We start from the raw sequence: 20,557 nt of genomic DNA, 5'->3' as shown, positions 1-20,557 counted from the left end.
ACCTGGGGGGCTCTAACAAATGTGAACCAGGCCCCACTCCCCCCACTGCACCCCCGCCTACGGGTTCTCAAACCCACCGCTTTGGAACCCTGGGCCTCAGCAAGGAGAAAAGCCCCAGCAGGTGGCCCTGCCTGGAGAGGGGCAGTTCTGGGGGCAGTTCTGGGGGGGGGGGGGGAGATAAAGACGGTGTGGAGCCAGGGTGGGACTGCGCTTCCTGCCAGCTGAAAGCTTTCAGACAGGGGTGAGAGGGCCGGGGGAGGGGAGGAGAGGGACAGGAGCAGTTAGGGAGGGCCATTTAGACCCCGTTGTCAGGCACGTGTGTTCCTGGCACGTTCCTGGGCGTTTATTGTTCGGGTTCACTGCCCAGCCTGTGTGCACAGAGCGGGCGCCGTGCTTTACTGCCGCTGGGGAGCCTGAGGGTAACTGGCTGCACTTGACCTTGCACCCTTGGCGCCAGGACACAGCCCCCGGGCCTCAGTTTCCCCTTTCTGCGGCGTGGGTTCCCCTCCTGACACCTGGTAGGGGCTGACAAGTCGCCTCGGAAACAGCACAGCCGCTGGCAGAGCCGGCACTGGCCACGCAGTCTTCCAGGAGGGACCGAGGCCACAGGTCCCGGCCACGTTCTCCATAGACCCTAGAGCTCCCTTCCCCGGGAGGGCCCTGCCGGAGCGGCCTCAGGCGCTCTGAGTGCAGAGGCGGCTGGAAAGCCAGCCTCTGGCTCCGCGGCCGTCAGAGCCCAGTGCCCCTGGCCTCGGCTGGGTTAACGAGCTATGACCCCGGGCCTGGGGTTAATGAGCTATGACCCCGGGCCCAGGGTTAACGAGCTATGACCTCAGCCCAGGTTAACGAGCTATGACCTCGAGCTATGACCTCGGCCGGGTTAACGAGCTGTGACTCTCAGCGCAGCTGCCAGGAGCCTGGGCTCAGCCCAAGGTCACCCTCCGGCTCAGGCACGCGGTGCCAGGCGGCAGGGGCGTCCCCTCGCCCTGAGGTAACTGGTGGTTTTCCACCCGGAGGCACCGTCCGCAAACACCCACACCTGGGCCTCTCCCCCCACAAGCCTCCGGGGCGCTGCAGGCAGAGGCTCCAAACTGCCGGGTGTTGGGGTCCCTGCGGGGGGACACGCCCACGGAAGCGGGGCCTGGGCCTGAGCATGGGGAGTTCTAGAAGCTCGGGGTGTGTGTGTGTGTGTGTGTGTGTGTGTGGTCCAGACGTCCCCCTCTGACGCCGCACACGCAGCTCCAGGGAAATTCTGCTCCCGATGCTGTGAGTCCACAGCAGTGAGTCTCCTGTCCCACCTTCCTGACCAGCAGGTAAAAGCTCAGCGCGAGTGGCTCAGAGGACAGGGGACTGTGCCGCCTGTCACCCGGCCCCCGTCCTGGCCCTCGGGATGCGTCCTGCAGGATCGGAGGCCACAGAGCCCCCTGGGCATTTCAGGAGAGCCGCAGGGCGGCTCCCGGTGCCTCCCCTGGGCCCCGGTCCCCTGCTGGCTGAGGCCCCGAGGGAGGCCTTCCCGCTGGCGCCCAGCTCCCAGGCCCTCCCCGGCATGGCTCTCCTGCTCACAGGGGCCTACATGCCAACTCCCTCCTCCCCTCACCGCCTCCCTCCCCAGAAACCGCAGCCTCTGCGCCCGTGACATCAGCGGCTGGGCTCGGGGCCAGGTTTCAGGAAGCCGTGAGGCCTGGCCGCTCGGGGCGTCCACGCTGTGCCAGGCCGAGGGGCAGCCTCCTGTGCCGAGCTGAGCACCGCCTCCCCTGCAGACGGTCCCCCAGGCCCAGCCTTGGCTGCAGGGGCCTGCCCTCCGCCCACCACGGGGACTGGTGTCCCGGTCGCTGGGGACAGAGCCCCTCCTGGGGCCAGCTCCGTGTGAGTATGTGCTTCGTGGAAAGTCTTGTGGGCCCGTTCGCAGATGGAGACCAAGAATTCCAGGGGGAAAGTCACAGCCTGAAGCCAAAGACGGGGTCCGAACCCAGACCTCCAACGTCACCCCAACCTCTACAGCCGTGGTCCTCACATTGGAGACGTGAAAAGCACCTAGCGATTCTATCGCTTCAGGCCCCAGGCACCTGCATTTTTATACGAGAATGCAATGACCCTGCCGAAACCGGTTTGGCTCAGTGGATAGAGCATCGGCCTGCAGACTCAAGGATCCCAGGTTCGATTCCCGTCAAGGGCATGTACCTTGGTTGCGGGCACATCCCTAGAAGGGGGTGTGCGGGAGGCAGCTGATCGATGTTTCTCTCTCATCGATGTTTCTAACTCTCTATCCCTCTCATTTCCTCTCAATAAAAAAATAGAATAAATCAATAAATATATTAAAAAATCAATAAAATATATATTTTTTAAAAAAAATAGAATGCAATGACCCTGACATCAATGGCTGGGGGTTGGCCTTGCAGAGTCCTGCCCCCTTCCCCCAGCTCCCACCTGCTCTGAGGCTCAGGGCCTATTCCAGCCTCAGCCCAGCCAGGCTCGTCCTGGATGCATGCCCTTGACCCTCTGAACTTGTTCCTGGTTGAAAATGAGGGCTGAGCTAGCCAGTTCTGAGGGGGTCTTCGTTGTGCCTCGAGTCCCCTCCTTGGCTCCCGCTGGTGGCCACCATCTCCGGTAGAACTGCTGTTTGGGTTCTCTGCTTACTTGTTTGCTAAAACAATAGGAGGTTATTTTGATTTTCTGAACTTATGGATGCTGTCCCAATACTCCATGGATGATGGCTCGAATATCCCATCGATTGTGATCTCACTGGTTACGGAAGCACATTTTTCTGGGAACCAGGACAGATCAATTATCCTAAATGGCCTCCGTAGCGACAGAGAGTGCATTCCTGCTGACTCAGAGGTCCCAGAATCCGGGCCGCACAGTTATTCTAAATCGCGCCGGTGGTCCGTCCCAGATGACGTGTTTCCGTTGATTCAGTGACTCCTAGATGCTTTAGATCGCTAACTCGCTCAGTTTCACTTCTGCAAAATCTCAAACCAGGTTCCTCATCCCAGCCCCAAAGGTGTAATCGGCACCTTTGTGGCATTCTGCCCTATAAGCCAGAGGTGGCGAGCTGTTCGGGGTGCGAGATGTGGAGCCTTAGCCCCTGCTCAGCTGCCAGCTTTTCGTAGATGACTCCACCATTGGACTTCTTCTGAGGCGTCCTGTGTGAGATGGGGGTACACTACAGCACTGCCTACAGGGCAGGGAGAGGAGGGGGCTTCTCCCCCACAGGCCCCCCACCGGGGCAGTGACCACTGCCCTGGATCTTCACCTGCCACTGCAGCCGTGGGCCCCGAAGCCCCAGAGCACCCCGACTGCCCTGGGGCGCCTGGCAGGCTCCCTCTGCCCGGCCCTGCCGCTGCCTCACACCTGCTTCCTCCTTCAGGGAGGGCAGAGCCGGCGCCCACCTGCCCGGCCCCGGGGGAGGCTCCGGCCGCCGGGTGCCCGGTGGGAAGTGCACCGTCAGCAGCCGGGCCCTGGGCTCTGCCGAGTCAGCACTGCCAGCCGGCCCGGGGCTCCCCACCTCCGCCTCCTGCCTCCACGCCCCAGCCTGCCCTGCCCACGCCCCAGCCTGCCCTGCCCACGCCCCAGCCCACACCGCCTGCCGCCGTCTGCCCCAGCTGGCCCAAGTGGTAGGTGCCGGCTGTCTCCTCTCCAGGTGAGCCCCAAATTACTGACTGCGCCAGCTCTGAACCCCAACATGTATTTATCACCCTGCCTCCCAGGCACTCACCGGGTCTCGCCCGTACCTCCGGCGTTCTGGGCGTGAAGGGACAGGGAGAGGGGGCCGTGGCTGTGCCTGCCCCATCCTCACCGCCCAGCTGCGGGGCTGAGCTGAGGGGCCAGGGGCACCGCCCTGCTGACAGCTGCCCAGTCCCTGAGCTCACCTGCTGCACCGGGGAGAGGGGGGGGCGCTCCTGCAGGCCAGGCAGCTGAGGGACAGTCAGTAATCGCAGAGAACGTGCCAGAGCCTGGCTTTCCTCGGGGTCCCTGCTCGCTGTGGCCACGGAGGAGGGGTGCCCAGGTGTGGGCTCCATCACCACAGGTGCCGGGGGTGTGGGAAGCCAGCGACTCCAACCCAAGGGCTTCTAACCACTGCACCTCCCCTCCCCGCACACACACACACAGTCCTGGACGCCAGCCCACACCTTTCCCCGAAGGATTTGCTGAAGGACCACACCCAGCCCGCTCCTCTGTCCCAGACTTTGAGGTGGCGCCATTCCTTCATGCGCGGTCCTCAGACGCCCTGTGTCAGAGACAACTCGGATCCCTGTCGCAATGCACAGTCCTGGGCCCAGTGTTTACACGCAGAAGCACAAAACCATTTGAGGTCCCCCCGCCCCCCTGAGGAAGCACTCAGCTCCTTGTTCTCACAGTGGGGTGTGAAGAACACACCCTCCGCGCTCTGGAACTCAGAGTGGAGGTGGTGGTGGTGGTGGTGGTGGTGGGGACCCAGGCAGGCAGGCACCACCCTGCAGCCTGCAGAGAGGTGGCAAACCAGCTCGGATGGAAGGAGTGGATTCTCCGTTTGTGCTCGCTCTCTCTCTCTCTTTCTCTCTCTCGCTCTCTCTCTCTCTCTCTCTCTGCCAGCATCGGAACCTTTGGTGGAGACAGCCGCCTACAGGAGGCACCGCTGGCTTGGGGCTTGGGCTCGGTTGCCTCTTAACTGTGAGCTTGGTCATGTGATTTGAGCCCTGTGAGCCTCAGTCTCCTCATCGGCGAAATGGGATCCCTGAATGGCCCAGTCAGCGGTCACGGGGCTGTGGTGCCCAATGAGCTGCTGTAAGGAAAGCCGTGGGGCTGCACAGGCACCGTCCCCACGGGGAGTCCCCTGCACTCACCGCCCACCCCTGCTCCCTCCACCCAGCAGGGCCTTCCCAGGGGCTCCAGCTCCAGTGCCTTAGCTGCTGTTCACAACAGCCGGAGGGCAGACACAGCTCCGGGTGGGTGCTGGGGCTCCGCCCCCTCCTGCTGCCCAGACAGCAATGCAGAGTGTGAAGCCAGCACAGGGACACCCTTCTGTCTGCCCCTGCAAGTTCCCGTCACCCGACCCTATTTATAATTAAACAAATAATGGGAAAGCAGCTCAGGCCCGCTCCCCAGGGAGCCGGCCTTCTATTTTTAGGCGGCCAGCCCTCCCCCGGGGGACCGCCCCTCCCCCCAACCGTCCCTCCTCCGCGGTTGGGCTGAGACGGAGAGGCTGGTGGCTGCCTGGTGGGAGGGGGGCATTCTACAATCCCAGGCAGAGACCGCTCTCCTCAGACCCACAGTGATTTCCTAAAAGTGGGGGCTGGGCAGGGTTGAGGTGGGGTTTGTTTACTTGTCCCACCTGGTATGGTGGGAGGAGAGGGCTGGCCGAGAGGAGAGCCTGGTGGGAAGTCCTGGACAGACGGTGGGGAGGCTGTGCCCCGCCAGCCATTGACCCCTCGCTGACCCCTCTCCCTAAGGACGGGGCTGTGGACCCATTATACAGATGAGGACGCCAAGGTTCAGAGCGGCAGAGTGACCGACCGGCCCAAGGACGCCCAGCCAGGGGCGATCCAACTCAGACCAGAGTCTGCCTCCTGCACCCAGCGCTGTGTCCCCAGGCGCCCTGGGTGATAAGCCTTCTTAAAAACATAACTTTAATTCCAAAATGCAAATTGGGGATGTTCTTCTCTGATTGTTAAAACCAAGAGACCAGGACCTACGAGACCAGCACCCGAGCTGAAGAAGCAAGAGGAGCTTTCTGTGTGGGAGCGGAGGCGGGCGCAGGGCCGCTGGGGCGTCCCCTCCCTGCACGTATTTCACGGGAGCATCGCCACCCCTCCCCTGTGTGAATGGTCTGGGCGAGTCCCCGTCCATGTCCTGGCTCAGCGCCTCCAGATTACAGGTGTCTGTCTGGCTGCTCCCAGACCGCAGCCTCGCCCTGGAAACACCCCCCAGCCGGTGATGAGAGGGACCGGGGATGAGCCCGGCGGACGCTAGGAGCTGCCAGTTACCCAGCGTCACACCCGCACGCGGATTCTGAGACGCCGTGGTTTTCACATCCATAAAGTGGGTGTGTACTGGGTCCTTCTCCTCCAGACTCCCACAGCCGGTCTGTCCGTGTCTCCTTCCCTCCAGCCTCTGGGATCCCCGAGGTCAGGGCCTGACGGGCTCACTGCGGGGTCTGAATTCCCGGCGCTGAGTCCTGAGTGTGTGAATGAATGAATGAATGAATGTGTGAGTGAGGACCACAGTCTACCGCTGCAGTCGCAGGCGGCTTGTCAGAGCAAAGGGTTAAGCATTCAGGAACCTCACCGAATTGTTGAATTGCCGGGAGCTGACTCTGGCCACAGGGAGCATGTCCACACCAGGAAGTTGGTAAACGCTGCCAGTGGGCTGCTCCCCGCCGTCAGAGCCCGTTTCCCAGCACCCCCGGGGCGCTCTGAGCCGGTCAGCCCCGCGGCAGGCTTCACGGACAGGAGTTCGCACTTAACCTTGACAGCCACCACGGTTTCTGCCTTTTCAGACGGGGAAGCAGGCGAAGCTGCTGGTGGCCTGTGATTCCCTGGGAGGAAGGCAAGCGAGAAGAGAGCCGCTCTCCTGTCTCTGGCTCAGCTGCCCGAGTGGCCCCGAGGGTGCCAGCCATCTCGTCTCGGCCCCGGTGTTTAACCAGCTCCTCCTCCGGACGAGGAGCCGCGGTGAGCTGCCTGGTGACCAGAGTGCGTCCCGCCCTCAGAAGGTCCTGCCGGGAAAGGTGGCCACGCGGGGTGCCCCTGGCAGGGCTGCAGAGGGCAGCTCCCCACAGCCCGCCAGAGCCCAGGGCATCAGCCCTCCCCCTCTGACGCCGGAGCCTCGGGTCAGAGCCCTGCCGCCTGGCCCGGCGCCAGGGGCCGGTGTGCCAGCCCGCCGGTGTGCCAGCCCGGGACGGCGCAAAGCCCGGGAGGGGGGTGTCTGGCAGGGCCCCCCAAACTCATGGTTTAGTTCACTGCAGTGTTAGTTAAAGCAGGACCTCTGGAAAGGGGGAACAGAGGGGGAAAATACTCCAAACTCCAAAATATCAAAGTGTGTTGGTATCAAAAAAAAAGTTACATTTATCTTACAAGGTAGTTATTTTCCTAAAGTATTGTACATAAAGGAAAGCTGAGTTGTCTGAAAGAAAATAATATAATTTTAGGAAATTACAGAATGGTCAACACTGAGCTTGAAACTTTAAAATGGAGAGATTTTTTAAACAATAGTACAGTAAGTGAATATTTTAAGGTATGAACAGCCTAAAAAAGTGTGTCCTCCTGGTGTTCACCACAGTTGGGGATAGCAGGTCTCCGCGGGCCTGTCTGCCCCGCGGGGCAGCCCCTCCGGGTGCGAGAGCCCCCCTCCCCCGGGAGCCCCTCAGAAGAGGCACCTGGGCCCAGCCCTCGCCTGCACACACACACACACACACACACACACAGGCCCCCATGAGTGTGCAGGGGGCAGTGGTGGGAGGAGGAAGGAGCCCAGGGCTGGGCCTCAGCGCCAGCACCTGCCCGCTGCCCCGCCCCGAGGAGCCCTGCCCTCGAGAGTCAGTCCCCTCGGTCCCGCCTTCTCCGGGCTAAGCTGCTGCAGACCCCGGAGAGGAGAGCGGGCAGGCGGGCGGGGAGCCCGGAGGCCTCTGGGAGGAAGCGATTACCCCGAGATCAGAAGAGGAAGCCGGCCATCGGAAGAGGGCGGGGAGGGGAGGGGAGTTCCGGGCAGAGGAACAAGTGTAAGTGCTTGTCTGGAGCCACAGCGGCCGGTGGGCCTTGGGGCGAGACGTTGACGTTGACGTAGAGACGGGTGTGGGGGCTCCCCCTGTCTGTAGCTCGGGGAGCAGCCCCCCAAGGGGAGGAGGCGCCGTCTGAGGACGCTTCGTCTGCACCCCGGCAGAAAGCCCCAGTGCTGACCCTTCAATAGTTTAATGTAACCGCATTCCCGGAACTGAGGCTGTAAGTCAGAATAAAATAGTTCCCAGCAGCCGGGGGTCACTCCCAAGGGGCTCGGGATCCCCCTTTCTAACCCAGAGCCAGTCCAGGCTTCTGGCTGCCTTCTGACCCAAAATGCAGCCTCCAGGCCAGCCTTCCGGCCGCTGGGACCAGCCTCCGGGCTGCTGAGACCAGCTGGCGTCTGACAGCCACGGTCCCCAGCCAGGCCAGGTCTCAGCACCACCTGCGGTGCTTTAAAAAGGCACGTTCCAGCTCGAGCTGGTCTTGCTCAGTGGATAGAGCATCGGCCTGCAGACCAAAAGGTCCCAGGTTTGATTCTGGTAAAGGGCACACACCTGGGTTGCAGGCTCCACCACCCCCCCCCCCTCCCGGCAGTGTGTGTGTGTGTGTGTGTGTGTGTGTGTGTACTAGAGGCAGCCAGTCAATGATTCTCTCTCATCATTGATGTTTCTATCTCTCTCTCTCCCCCCCTTCTTCTTTGAAATCACTAAAACTATTTTTAAAATGAAAATAAAAAAGTGAAAATGCCATTCCAGGAGCTGCCCCTCTCTGGGTGTCTCAATGGGCAGCGCTCTGGCAGGTTCAGGAGCCCCCTGGTGGCTCTGAAAGGCACTGCCCCTGGCGAGGGCTGTGACCCTTGTCTTGGGCCTGTGGTCTGCAGCGAGGGCACCCTCTCTTCAGCGCCACCCAGATCCCCGTGAACACCGGAGGGCCCTAGCCCCCACCCCAGCACCCTCGCTCAGCCTGGCACCCAGGACCGCGTAAACACCCATCGATGGCCTTGTCAGTCGCCCGGCACCCCCAGCCCTGAGCTTGAGAACCTGGAGGTCTGGACTGTGATTGGCAGCTCCCTGTGGGACCTCTGAGACCCAGTGTCTCTCTGACAGAGTGGACTGGCTCCGCTGGGCCCTCTGCCGGGCCTCTCAGTCCCTATGTCCTCCCGTTTTGAGGAGAAGGAACCTGGGGAGAGGGGGCAGGTCCAGCCCCCATGGCCCAGACTGGCTGCGAACCTACCCCTAAGCATCTTAACGCGGAACGCGCTGACGGAACCACAGCGTCCATCTCGTGCAGTTTGTCTGAAACGCAGCCCGAATGAGTCAGAATGGGGGGGGGGGGCGCTCCACGCTGCTAAAGGTTGGGACCCCCAAGGCCCAGCTCCCGGGAGGCGGCCAGCCCTCAGGTGTGCCCCCTCCTTAGGCGCTGGGAGAATGCACGGCACCTGGTGCATCCCCGGCAGCCGCTGCTGCACCTGTAGCTGCTGCCTCCGCGGCTCCAGGCGAGTTTCCGCCCGGGATCGGGGCGGGAGGGGGGCGGGATGTGTGCGGGGAATGAGCGCGGGAGCCTCCCGGGCCTGACCCGCCTCCGCGCACACCTGCGTCTTCTCAGAGCCGCAAGGAAGGGGAGGCTCACCTGCAGGGCAGCTGCTGCGGGGACAGGGACGGGAGGACTCCGAGGTGGGCTCCTCGATCCTCCCGCCTCCCAGCCCGGGGCGGGGCGGGCGCTCCCCACTCCCCGCGGCGCGAAGCCGGCGGCGCTAGGACCCCGCCCGCAGCCGCCGCCGCCGCTATAAGAGGCCGCGCCCGCGCCCCACGCGGACCCCGCGGCTCAGAGCGGCCCCGGCGCCCCGTCCCGCCTGGAACCCGAGGCCGGACCGGCCGCCGCGCCGCCGCCGCCGCCGCCGCCGCCCCCCCGGAGCCCCCGCCGAGGGCACCATGGGCGCCGCCCAGTCCACGTCCGAGGAGGTCCGCGAGCTCGTGGGCAAGACCGGCTGTGAGTGCGCGCGGGGCGGGGGCGCGGGTGCGGGGCGGGGGCGCGGGGCGCGGGGACACGGGCGGGGAGTCCCAGCCTCCGCCGCCGGCCTCGCGCCGCCGCTGTGTGACCTTGGGCGGGCGGCTGCCCTCTCTGCGCTCAGCCCCGGCGCCTCCCGGGGCTCCCCGGGGTCTGGTCCGGCGGCGGCGCGGACAGCGGGAGGCTGGAAAGTGCGGCGGCCACGCTCCTGGCCGCTCCGCGAGTTAGCGGACCTGGGGCTGGGGCTGCGGACCCGGGAGTTAGCGGACCCCGGGCCGGGGCTGCGGGCCCGGGAGTTAGCGGACCCCGGGCCGGGGCTGCGGGCCCGGGAGTTAGCGGACCCCGGGCCGGGGCTGCGGACCCGGGAGTGACCGGACCCCGGGCCGGGACTGCGGGCCCGGGAGTTAGCGGACCCCGGGCCGGGGCTGCGGGCCCGGGAGTTAGCGGACCCCGGGCCGAGGCTGCGGGCCGGGGAGTTAGCGGACCCCGGGCCGGGGCTGCGGACCCGGGAGTGACCGGACCCCTGGCCGGGGCTGCGGACCCGGGAGTTAGCGGACCCCGGGCCGGGGCTGCGGGCCGGGAGGGGCGGATAGTCCCCCCGCAGGGTAGGGCGGTGGGGCGATGGCCGGGGGAGCGCCGGCACCTGGAAGCCCCGGGCCCCGCGGGGCGGTTGCAGGGCGGGAAGTTTTGCAATCGCCGCCGCCGGGGGGGATCGGGCTCCGGTCCGCTCGCCCTGCGGTGAAGGGGTCCGGGCAGCGGCAGGTGGGAGCCGGCGGCGCCCGCGGCACTGGGGAGCCGGCGACCTTCCCGGCGCGGGGACTCGGGGCCGCAGCGGCGGGGCGGGGGCCGGGCTGCGGGACCGCAGGGACCTGCGGCGGAAGCCCGGTCCGCCCACGCCGGCCGCTGCCAACGGGCCGGGGCTCGCGGGCCGTCCGCCGGTGGGAAGGGCTGTGTGGACCAGGAGGGCGGAGGGGCGGAGGGGTGGGGGGAGAGGGCAAGCTGGCTTTAGAGGTGGGCAGACAGGGTGGGAGCTCTGCCCGCACCGCTTCCTCCCCTCTCCCCGGCGGTGTGACCTTGGACCAGTCATTCTACCTCTTGGCTTCCCTCTCTCTGGAGCGGGATTTCTGCCAGAACCTCAATGTAGATGCTCAAGTGGGAGCTGCAGATGTCACTTCTCAGGAGCTGGCGCCTGGCTCCTGGCTCCTGCTCCGAGTTCCGTGCGGACAGCCCGTGTCTGGTCGGTCATGGGAGGAAGCCAGCCATTTGTGCTGACTCTCCATCTGAACACCTTTCAGGATAATTGAATGGAAATGACAGAAACCCCTTAACAATTGGAGTGGGTGTGTGTGTATACACACATGTGCACATACACATGTATATATCTTCAGTGTGCAAATATAGATCTATGGGGAAAAAAGGTGTGATTATATGTGTGTGTGTATACACACACACACACACACACACTGGACGCCCCATGCACGAAATTCGTGCTCGGGGGTGGGGGTGGGGTCCCTCACCCTGGCCGTGCCCTCTAATAGTCTGGGAGCCCTCAGGGGATGTCCCACTGCCAAGTGGGAGAGGCTCCGGCCCCCACAGCTCTGCTGGCCAGCCATTAGCGGGCTCAGGGCTTCTGGCTGAGTGGCCCTCTCCCTGTGAAAGTGCACTGACCACCAGGGGGCAGCTCCTGCGCTGAGCATCTGCCCCCGGTGGTCAGTGCATGTCATAGCGCCTGGTCATTCTGCTGTTTGGTCGATTGGCATATTAGCCTTTTATTATATAGGAAGTACAATATGGAACCCCTTTGTGAAAAAGGGGGAATGCGAGTATATGTTTGTAAATGCCTTATTTGCCTGGAGGACTTTGGAAGGACCCACAGGCAGTAAGAATAATGGATATACATGGGGATTGGTGAAGGACAGGGGAAGTGAGTTTTTCACTGTAAACCTAGTCATATTTTCATTTTGAACCACGTATGAATATTTCACGTCTTCAGAGTGTTTTATAAAGTCCAGTTCCACCCCAGGCTACCAGAGGAGGTGGGGTCCCCTTGGCCCTCCTTGGCTCCGCGCTGACTTTATTTTCCGGGAGCCCTCTCGTCGCCGCTCACTGTCTTGTATCTGGGCTGGTGGGCGTGGGGTTCTTTGTAGCTAACAGCTTTCCCAGAGGGGGGGGAGGGGGCTGGCCACCAGGGGCCTCATCTCTCAAACAGCCCCCACGCAGGAAGGCAGGCAGGCAGGCAGTCCGGGGGAGTTCGGCTGGTTGTGGGTTTGACAGGTGACGGAGCCGCAGAGCATGCTGGGAATCTTGTCTGATTCCCGGGGCTGCTCCCGGTGGGGGGAGGGGTGCCATGCTGCGTGCTCCGGCTCCAGGCTGTCCCCCGTGAGGCTGAGGCAGTGTCCCCTCCTGCTGGCCGGAACTCGGATTCCACCCCCTGAGTGGAGAAGGCAGAGGGAAGGGGTTCTGAGGTCTGAGGGGAGGAGGCGTGCCTTCGGTTTTCTGAACCGGAAGTAAGCAGGAGTTCCCCCTAGTCCTCTGCAGGGGCCCCGCAGTCTGAGCACTTCCCCCGGGTCAGCAGTGTTTGTGGACCGGGGCCGGGAGGTGGGAGTGAGCAGACAGGCGGCCGTTCCTGAGGGCAGACGCACAGTTCAATCAAACCAGCTCCCGGGCATCGGGCTCTGGGACTAGGCACTGGGGGGGAGGGGGGGGGGGGCATGAGGGTCCGGGGAGGGGCAGGGACGCATGTCTTGAGGGTGGACAGGAGGCCTCTCTGAGGAGGGAGGTGGTCCTGGGACAGAAGCCCAGAGGAGGAGCAGGTCACAGGGTCCGTGGAGGTGCAGCTTGGACAGAAGGAACAGCAGCTGAGGACAGGGAGAGAGACAGCGGCGAGATGCGGACCAGCACGTCAGGGCTCGGCCTGTGGCCAGAGCCTCCCTCCCTCACACATCCTGGCTGGGATGTGGCTTGGGGTTCGGTCTGACCGGCCGGCTCTGTGCACAGCCGCCGTGGTGACAGCACCAGACCAGGTCTGTCCCTGAGCACAGGGAGCCTCGGCCTCACTTCCTCCCGGGCCAGGACCTTTCAGAAGCCATGGTCCCTCTCTGAGCACCGGCACCCCGCCCGGACCCGGGGTTCTGGGCTCTCCCAGCCCCTCTGAGGACCAGGTGGCCCTTCCTGCAGCCTCCCCTCTCCCCTCTGGAAACCAGGAGACGGGCGAGCCAAGGCTGGCACTGGCAGACACGGTTCCTGCAGCACCAGGCTCTGTGCCGAGCTCTCTTCCTCCTCCTCCTCCTCCTCCTCCTCCTCCTCCTCCTCCTCCTCCTCCTCCTCCTCCAGGGAAGGCAGGTTTGCAGACCGGGAAACTGAGGCTCAGAGGGTAAAACTTGCCTGTAGGCCCACAGCTTGTACGTGGAGGAGGGGTGGGTCCCGGCCACTGCTTCCCTGGGTGCAGCGGCCTCAGTCGGTGCGGGGGCCGGGGGGGAGGGAGGAACGGGGAGAGGATGGCCATCTCTCCTCCTCACCCCGGGCCTTGCAGAGGCCGTGCCCTCTGCCTGCAGCACGCGTTCGTTTCACTTTGGGCTCCTGTGGCCGCCGCCCAGGTTGAGGCTGCAAACATGTCCTCCTGCTCTGCCTCTTGCCGAGCTCGGCCTCTGCAGCCGGGGTGGGACCGTGTGGTATTTATAGCATCGTTCTCGGGCCGGACACAGTTATCAGCTTAACCATTAGTCCGCTCCGTCTGGTCACACGTTTCACTAACGCGCCCCAGCGCCTCGGCAGGGCCGGACCGCATGCTTTCCAGGGCCTCCCGAGGCCCCGAGGGCCGGACACCCCCACCCCCGCTCCCCGCCGGTCAGGGCTCAGCGGAGCGGCTGTTCCGTCCAGGAGGCCACCCCGGCCGCTCTCTCCCCGTCCGGCCTGTGCGGGTGAGGGGCCGTCCTCTGGACGCCGGGCCTGCGTCCCCGCCCACAGCAGCCACGTGACCGCCGCTGCCCTTGTGGGTGCTGTCACCCGTCGCCCCCTGGAAGCCTGGAAGGCCCTCAGGTGGGAGTGGAGGCGCCCCCCGCTTTGTACACGATGCGGGGTCCTCACTGACGGCAGGAGGTTCCCGTTAAAGGGGTGACGACTGGGGACGTGACAGCCCCAGGAGCGTGGCCCAGGAGGAGCCAGTGTCCAGCAGAAAACCTAGCCCTCTCGCACCTCCCCACCAGCTGGCCTTGGCCACGCTGCCCCCGCCCCCCCCCCCCCCCCCCCCCCCCCGTGCCCTGCATCCCATTGGCTCCAGCGCTGAGGCAGCTTCACCAAAAATAGGCCGGAGCCCTCGCTGCCCACGCAGGGCACCGCGGGGCCGGGCCCACCTCCTCAGCACAGACGGATTGATGGATGGAGGCATAAACACGCAGGCCCAGCCGCCCGGAGCCAAGAACGCGGATCAGCCGGATGGTGAAAACCATTAAAGCCAGCGTTCCGTCGGGGCTGGTGCTGCCCTCTGACCCCGCCCCCTGACCCCGCCCCCTGACACCAGCCCCTGACCCCACCGGGGTGGGCCCCGAGGTGTGAAGCGGTCCCGGGGCAGGAAGAGAGAGCCCTGCCCGCCGCCGCCACCTCGAACCTCGAGTCTGGAGCCTCGGACAGCCCCGCTTCCTGCCCCCCCCTCCAGGCCGAGCCGCCCGGGCCTGGAAAGGAAATAATCAGCGGAGTTTCTGGGAAAGGTGAGGGTCTATTTTTTCCTCCGGCTCCCGAGCGGCTCCCTGGCACGCCGGTCCGGGTGCCAAGAAGCTGCCAGAAGGAGGAAGAAAAAGCAGCCTCCAGACCGGAGCGCAGACCTCTGCCGGTCACAGCGAGTGTGTTCCGCCGCTGGCCTCTGCCCAGGCCCGGCCCGGCCCGCCCCCTCCACGTCCACCCCGGACCCTCCGGCAGCACCGCGCTCCCCGTCAGAGACGGACGTCGGGGTCAGGAGGGGTGCCACCTGCCTGAGGGAGGTCAGGGTTCCGTTCCTGGGCTAAGCCCCAGATCTCGGCATTTGTGGGGGAGGGAGAACCAGAGATGCGGTGGCCAGCCGGCCGGTGGGGTGCAGTTTGCACAGAATTCTCCCCGCTGGGACTCCTTCCAGGTCAGAAGGTCTCCAGGGGGCGCTGGGCCATGACCTCGCCCCCTTCACCACCAGCCGTGTCCCTGCTGCGCTGTCCCCCCTGTGCTCCAGGTGCGGGGCCCCTCCCTCTGGCTCAGGGGCTGGAGGCTGGGGACAGGCTGTTCTCCTCTTGTCGCCGAGACCAGCAGAACCTGCCCGGCTCCTTCCCAGCTCCTCTGCAGAGGACAGCGGCTTTAACGTGGGGTCCTCGGGGAGTCTGCACCCCACGAACCAAGGTTCTGGGTACGCGGTGTGACTCGGGGAGGAGGGACGTGGACCCAGCACTCAGGCCTGTGAATCAACCTCAGGAGGAAAAGCACGGCAGCGCTGAGCGAATCAGGAGAAGCCCGGCTCCCTGGCAGGGGGGCCCGTCCCCCAGGCCGAGCTCTCAGGCCCGTCCCCGGGGGCAGAGGCCTGGCATCCCCGGGCCCAGAGGTCAGGACCGTGGAAGGAGCCCCCGTGGCCCGGCCCTCCGAAGCCCTCTCCCTGTCGGTGAGGGGGCCGGTGCCCAGCCCTCCCTCCCCCTCCGGCGCTCCCTGCGGACACGGCGGCCTGGACGGCTTCCAAAGGGCTGGGCAGCAGCGGGTTTGCCTTGTGGGAGGGCACCGGCCCGGCCGTGCTAATATTTGTGTTCTGTTCGGGGGGCCAGGCCCCGCCCCGGAAGTGGCCGCGGGGCCCGGCCGGGAGCTGGTGTCCTCGGTTGGCCCCAGGCCACCTTGCTGAGATGCCTGGGTGCCCCCCCCCCCCCCGCCCCCGTGGAAATGGGGCGGTTGACCAGCCGGCCGGGACGTGAACGAGGCAGCATGGCTCCTCCTTGGGCCCTTCCCGTCCATCCCTCCGGACGCTCTGAGAGCCCGGGGGGCAGGGCCGCGATGGCAGCCAGTTTGCCAGTGAGGACACTGAGGCTCGGGGATGCTCAAGGCTCAAGGTGCTGAGTCCGGGACCCAAGTTCAGAACCAGGCCTTCCAGTAAGTTCCGGGAGAAACGGCCTCTCCCACGTGGCCCACACGCCACCCGACACCGACGGGGCCGGGCCTGCGGGTCTGTCCGGCGGGGGCCGCCTCGCCGCCGCCCGGGACCTTGTGGCAGCGTCCCCGGAGCTCGCCCACCGGGTTGGCAAGGGGAGAGCGGGAGCTCGAGGCAGAGGTTCTGGGCGAGGTGGAAAGTTCTAGAATTTTCCCGGGGGGGGGGGTGGGGGGGGCGGGGCAGGGGCAGGCTCAGGGTGAGCAGTGTGAGGAGCCAGGAGCCCGGGAGGAAGAGGCTGCTGTCCACCACTGCGTCCACCTCTGGAGCCTCACGTGTCTCAGGAGGTTCGTGCGGAATCTCCCGGCGTGGAGCCCACATCAACACGCTTCAGCCAAAACCGGTGTGGCCCAGTGGATAGAGCGTCGGCCTGCGGACCGAAAGGTCCCGGGTTCGAGTCCCGTCAAGGGCATGTACTTTGGTTGCGGGCAGCTGATGGATGTTTCTCTCTCATCGATGTTTCTAACTCTCTATCCCTCTCTCTTCCTCTCTGTGAAAATATCAATAAAATATATTCAAAAAAACAAACAAACAAAAAACGCTCCAGCTCCACGGATTCGTAGCAGTTAGGTCCCTGGTGCCTCTTTCTGCCACTCCCCCCCCCCCGCCCCCTCCCCCACCCCCTCCCCCTCCCCCTCCCCCTCCCCCTCCCCCTCCCCCTCCCCCTCCCCCCCGCAGGCAGGAAACTTACTGAGTTACTGAGTTACTGGTGCCCGAATGCAGCGTGAGTGTAATCAGCGCTCAGAGCACCCCACGCCCGGCCGCAGGCAGACCGCCCGGGTCCGATAAGACGGTTTCCTGCTGCAGAGCCCGGTATCTCTGTCTCCCGTCTCCCGCCGAGGGGACGGGCGTGTTGGCTCAGCGGTGCCCCGTGCCCCGTGCCCCGTGCCCCGGGGAGGTACGGCGGGGCCGCCTCCCGCTCCTGTTCGTGCCGGTGGCACCGAGCGAAATACCAGGGAGGAGCCGCGCCGGGTCCTGCCAGCCCCGTCTCCTGCTCTGACCCTGTCGCTAATCCACGAAGCCGGAGGGGAGCGGTGCTTCCGCTGTGCGGTCGCCTCGGCGCGGGGACAGAGGGACCCTTTGTTGTCCCGCGGGGTGACCTTCGGGGACCAGCAGGCGGTCGGCGTGGGCCTTCCGCTCTGGGCGCAGCTCCCGGGGGAGCAGGAGCGGCCGGCCGGAGCGCGGGCGGGGGGGCCAGGAGGAGCATCGGCATGCTGACAGGCTCAGACGGCGGCTCCCTGAATGGCTCCCCTGTGCCCTGAGGGTGGAGGGTGTCCGCTCCCTCCTCCTGGCACCCCGGCCAGGGTCCCAGCGATCAAAGAGGCCCGTGAGTGCCCGGCACAGGCCTCACCCAGCGGGTGATGCGAAGGAGCTCTCTGTCTCGTAAACGCCCTCTTCCTGAGCGCTCGGCCGGAGGCCCGCTCGGGCCACACTGGGCCTCCCGCCACCTTGACCTTGACAGGCAGACAGAGGTGGGCTTGGTTCACGGGGCCTGGCTCACGTCTAGGCGAGTAACTCTGCCTCCAGGTCTCAGTCTCCTCCTCTGGAAACGGGAATGTGTCCCAGGGCTGCTGTTAGAAGTCAGAGAGAAGGAGGAAAGCTCTGGGCACATTGTCAGTGTTCCGTAGGGGTGGGTAGCTGCTAACCATTCTGCGTAAAAGCCTGTCAGAAGCTGGCTGCGTGTCTCCTTTTTAAGGGCATTGTCAACTTCCTTCAGTGATTCTGTTCTTGACGTGCCTGCCATCGGTGACATCCCTGAAATCGGTCATTGTCTTCTTGCCCTTGTGCTGATGATCAGGGACCTTAACATGCTTTACGTTGTAACACCGCGTAACTTATTTCCTTTATTTATAAAACCTACCAGAGGCCCGGAGCATGAAAATTCACGCACTGGAGGGGGCTCCCTCAGCCCGGGCTGCCCCCTCTCACAGCCCAGGAGCCCTCAGGGGCCGGAGGCGACCGGGCGATCAGGGAAGGCGACGCCCCATCACACCTCTGCTGCTGCCGCTGCAAGCCTCGGCCGGCCCTGGTTACCTGGGCCTCGGGCAGCCCTGGGTGGCTGGCTGGGCAGCCGACATCTGAGGCTTGCCTGCACCTCAGGCGTTGGCTGAGCAGCTGCCATCCGAGGTTCGCCTGTGTCTGGGGCCGGCCCTGGGCGGCTGGGGGGCTGAGGGAACTGGGGGGCTCCAGAGACAGGCATGCCGCAAGGTGGACCCGGCCTTGCTGCATGCCTGCTGCCCCGGCGGGCCTGAGGGGACTGGGCGCCGCCATCTTTGAGGGTATGGTAGTCAATTAGCATATTCCCTCCTTATTGGCTGTGGGCACCACCATCTTTGAGGGCAGGGCGGTCAATTAGCATATTCCCTCCTTATTGGCTGTTGGTGCCACCATCTTTGAGGGCAGGGCGGTCAATTAGCATATTCCCTCTTTATTAAATAGGATTGGTTTCATTGTTTTGTGCAGACCCTATTGATTATTGCAACTGTTCTGTATGGGTTTCGTTTTCTTCTTACGTAACATATCTTTTATAGACTTTTTTTTTCTCCCATGAGTCTCTGTGTGTTGTCAGTTTTGTCTGAAAATGTGGTTATTTGCCAGTATACACAAAGATCATTTACCTGGGTATAAAATTTGAGGTTGTTGCATATTTTCTTTCAGCACTTTATGGTCTCTTGTTGAGAAGCCAGTTCTGTTGTCTAACATTTCTTTGTAGAAATCTGCTTTTTTTGTTTTTACTTGTTTTACTTGTTTTGTTTTTTTAAGGTCTCAGGTGTGGATTTATTTTATTTATCCTGTCTGAGAATGGTTTATGCTGTTTTATTCTAAAGGCAATTCAAATGCAAGGACACTGGATAAAGAACTCCATTCCTGCTAACAGACTCTCCATTCCACTGCAAACACATAAAACACTGGATAGAATATTATCTCTCTCCTTTCTCTTTATCATCTTCCTCAATAATATAAGAAATACTTAGGACCAGAAATATGTCATTCTGTCCTGAATACTTCTTTACCTTATTTTCATATTTTCTTTTTATTGCTCTATGCTATCTGGCTCAGTTTATTAGAACTGTCTTACAGTTCACTAATTCTCTCTTTAGCTATTACAACTTTGCTGCTTTAGCCTAACTATTAGGTTTTTTTTAATTCCAATGACTTTTTTCCCCCCTCAGTGACTTTTTAAAAACATTGTAAAAGTTCTATATGGTTTTCACATTCACTACTTTGATCACAGGATACTGCTTTTTGTTTTTGTAACAACTTAAAGCTCACCACACAGTCTCTTCTGTTTCACCTTCTTGAGGTGCTGGTCCTTTTTGTGAGTCGTGTCTGCTGACTCTCCCGTGTGGTGGTGTATTTGCTGGGTGGTTTGATTTTTGATTATGAGCTCATCTTCGATCGTGATGTCCCTTCTGGCTTCCACATCCTTTCAGAACTATCTTCAGGTCCACATTTATGCTGAAGCCTGACCAGGGGAGGTGAGCTTACTGAGAGCACCACTCCCATGAGACTCCGGGTCCCCTGGGCCACAGAAGCACCTTACACAGTGCTGTTTATGTGCTCGGGACCTGGGGCTGTCACTGGTTTGTTTGTTTTTTAAATATATTTTATTGATTTTTTTACAGAGAGAAAGAGAGAGGGATAGAGAGCCAGAAACATCGATGAGAGAGAATCATTGATCAGCCGCCTCTTGCACACACACCCCTCCCCCCAACTGGGGATGTGCCTGCAACCAAGGTACATACCCTTGTCTGGAATCGAACCTAGGACCTTTCAGTCTGCAGACCGATGCTCTATCCACTGAGCCACACCGGTCTCGGCTGGAAATGCTGTTAACGTGAATTCTCCATTTGCCTCCCCTGCACCACAGAGGTGTGGATCCCTCCCCAGTGCACGGCACAGGCTGGTGTGACCCATCACAGAGGCCTCTCTCTCTCCTCTGTGCCCTGCCCCCTCTCCCGCAGGTTCCTTTAGCTGCTGACCTCCTGGGCCGTGGGGACCGGTGTCTGTGGCTCACCTTACGTGGGGAGGCAGCCTTTTGTGCTTCAGCTTTTGCTGGGAGCCTCCCTCCTAGCTCATGCAGAGCACAGACCACTCTGTCAGTCAGTGGGCTGGAGCCCCGCCCGTGGCTGTCAGAGCCTGGCCATCGCGGTCCCCTCCGGACCCTCGGCTGCATCGGCACACCTGCTGGGCCCGAGCTCCCTCCTTGCTTCTGGCACCTGAGGGTTCCCCTTTCTTCTCAATGTAGGGGTGTATTTCATGTTTTTTATTTTTATTTTTTCATTTTATCCAGTGTTTTATGTGTTTGCAGTGGAATGGAGAGTTTGTTAGCAGGAATGGAGTTCTTTATCCTTGCATAAGAAGCCCTCACGCCCTAGCTGGTTTGGTTCAGTGGATAGAGCGTCGGCCTGTGGACTCAAGGGTCCCGGTTCGATTCCTGGCAAGGCCACATGCCAGGGTTGTGGGCTCAGTCCCCAGGAAGGGGCGCGTAGGAGGCAGCCAATCAATGATTCCTTCTCATCATTGATGTTTCTTTCTCTTCCTCTCCCTTCCTCTCCGTAATCAATAAAAATACATTAAAAAAAGAAGAAGGAGCCCTCATAAACCCATCTCCACTGGGTGTGGCCTCCGCATAATGCTGGAGCTGAAGCTATCAATAGTTCAGGGAGGATGTGAAAGCTGTTCCTCAGATGCTCTGAACGCCCACTCT

The 20,557-nt window shown here is 62.7% G+C and overlaps 1 protein-coding gene across 2 annotated transcripts in view; it reads left to right on the top strand.

Annotated features, from left to right (window-relative positions):
- Nucleotides 1–9,398: 9,398 nt before the first annotated feature.
- The window catches only part of TESC (tescalcin), a 57,230-nt gene continuing 46,071 nt past the window's right edge, over nt 9,399–20,557 (top strand). For both annotated transcript variants that reach the window (XM_084868388.1, XM_084868387.1), the window contains exon 1: nt 9,399–9,680. In XM_084868388.1, the coding sequence (XP_084724514.1) occupies nt 9,623–9,680 (58 nt within the window). In that variant the 5' untranslated portion in view covers nt 9,399–9,622. The remainder of the gene's footprint in view (nt 9,681–20,557) is intronic.

Source organism: Pipistrellus hanaki, assembly GCF_964339955.1.
Source record: "Pipistrellus hanaki genome assembly, chromosome: 19".
Taxonomy (NCBI): Eukaryota; Metazoa; Chordata; class Mammalia; order Chiroptera; family Vespertilionidae; genus Pipistrellus; species Pipistrellus hanaki.
The sequence above is the reverse complement of the archived record's forward strand: the minus strand, read 5'-3'. Positions and strand labels throughout refer to the sequence as shown.